A 1,254-nucleotide genomic window follows, 5' to 3' on the forward strand; every position below is an offset into this window, starting at 1 on the left:
AGTGAGGTTGGCCCAGGATCGGACATTGTTTCGTTTTGCTGTGCATGGGGTCGCTATGAGTCGGTTACGACTCGATGGCACCTGACAACAACAACAACAACAACAACACACACATATATAGATAAAACATGTATTTATCATATATATTGGAATTCCGGTGTGGCACTGTAGGATCAGCACTAGACTATTAACTACAAGGTCAGTGGTTCAAACCTACCAGCTGCTTCTCAGAAACCCTATACAGGGTCACTATGAGTCAGAACCAAATCAAAACAATAAAACAATAACAAAAACAATCATATACTAATATATCTTTAATTTTATTGATAAAATGTTAATAATATATTTGCCAATTCAACATTTTTCATGTGTATAATTCAATAAAACCAGTTGCATCAACATATTGTGCAACTATCACCAATATCCAATGCCAAATTTTCCATCAAAATAAAAATTCATTGCAATATAAACAATAATTCCTCCCTGTCTTCTTCCCTTCGTCCCACGACTGTACTAGGTATTTTAATTCATAAAATCATACACTATCTGTCCTTTATGACTCACTCAAGTGTTAACCAGCTATCTGCTGTGTCCCAAGCACTGTTAATGGCACCGAAGGTACAATGGTAAATGAGCCCTCACAAAGTCTGGGGAGAGGGTACAAATGAAGTTACATGCAGATGCAAAATAGTACTTGTCAAGCTTTGAATGGAATCGATTTAGGATTAGAGAGTCAAGCCTACCTTCTTCCATGGAAGCGGGTAGTTCTCTTGGATGTAATGAATGCTTGCATTAAGAAACGGAGTCCAGTGGGTGCTCTCAGACACGTCATGATATTTTCCTGACAAAACAAAAGCAGCACTCAGGATCCTATCACAAAGAGAAATGACGTCCTGAAATATGCAAGTGCATGGATGAACCTTGAAAACACTGCGCTAAGTGAAATAAGTCAGTCACAAAAAGATCAATATTGTGTGATCGCACTGATATGAAGGACCTAGAGCAGGCAAATGTGTACGGACCCAAGTGTATCAGTAGTCACCAGGGGCTGGACGGGGAAAGGAGGACTTCATTGCTTAGGGGACACGGAGCTTCAGTTCAGGGTGATGGAAAAATCAGAAACAGTGGTGATGGCTGAATGCAATTAAAGCCACTGAATGGTACCTATTGTTGTTGTTGTTAAGTGCTGTCGAGTCAGTTCAGACTCATAGCAATCCTGTATAGGGTTTCCAAGGAAGAGTTAGTGGGTTTGAA

The 1,254-nt window shown here is 39.8% G+C and overlaps 1 protein-coding gene across 1 annotated transcript in view; it reads right to left on the reverse strand.

The window, feature by feature from the left end:
• GPLD1 (glycosylphosphatidylinositol specific phospholipase D1) overlaps positions 1 to 1,254 on the reverse strand; it is a 61,767-nt gene that overhangs the window by 36,357 nt on the left and 24,156 nt on the right. The window contains exon 4 of the mRNA XM_006877946.1: positions 744 to 841. Coding sequence (XP_006878008.1) covers positions 744 to 841 — 98 coding nt within the window. The remainder of the gene's footprint in view (positions 1 to 743; positions 842 to 1,254) is intronic.

The sequence above is a fragment of the Chrysochloris asiatica genome, unplaced genomic scaffold, assembly GCF_000296735.1.
Source record: "Chrysochloris asiatica unplaced genomic scaffold, ChrAsi1.0 scaffold00695, whole genome shotgun sequence".
Classification (NCBI taxonomy): domain Eukaryota; kingdom Metazoa; phylum Chordata; class Mammalia; order Afrosoricida; family Chrysochloridae; genus Chrysochloris; species Chrysochloris asiatica.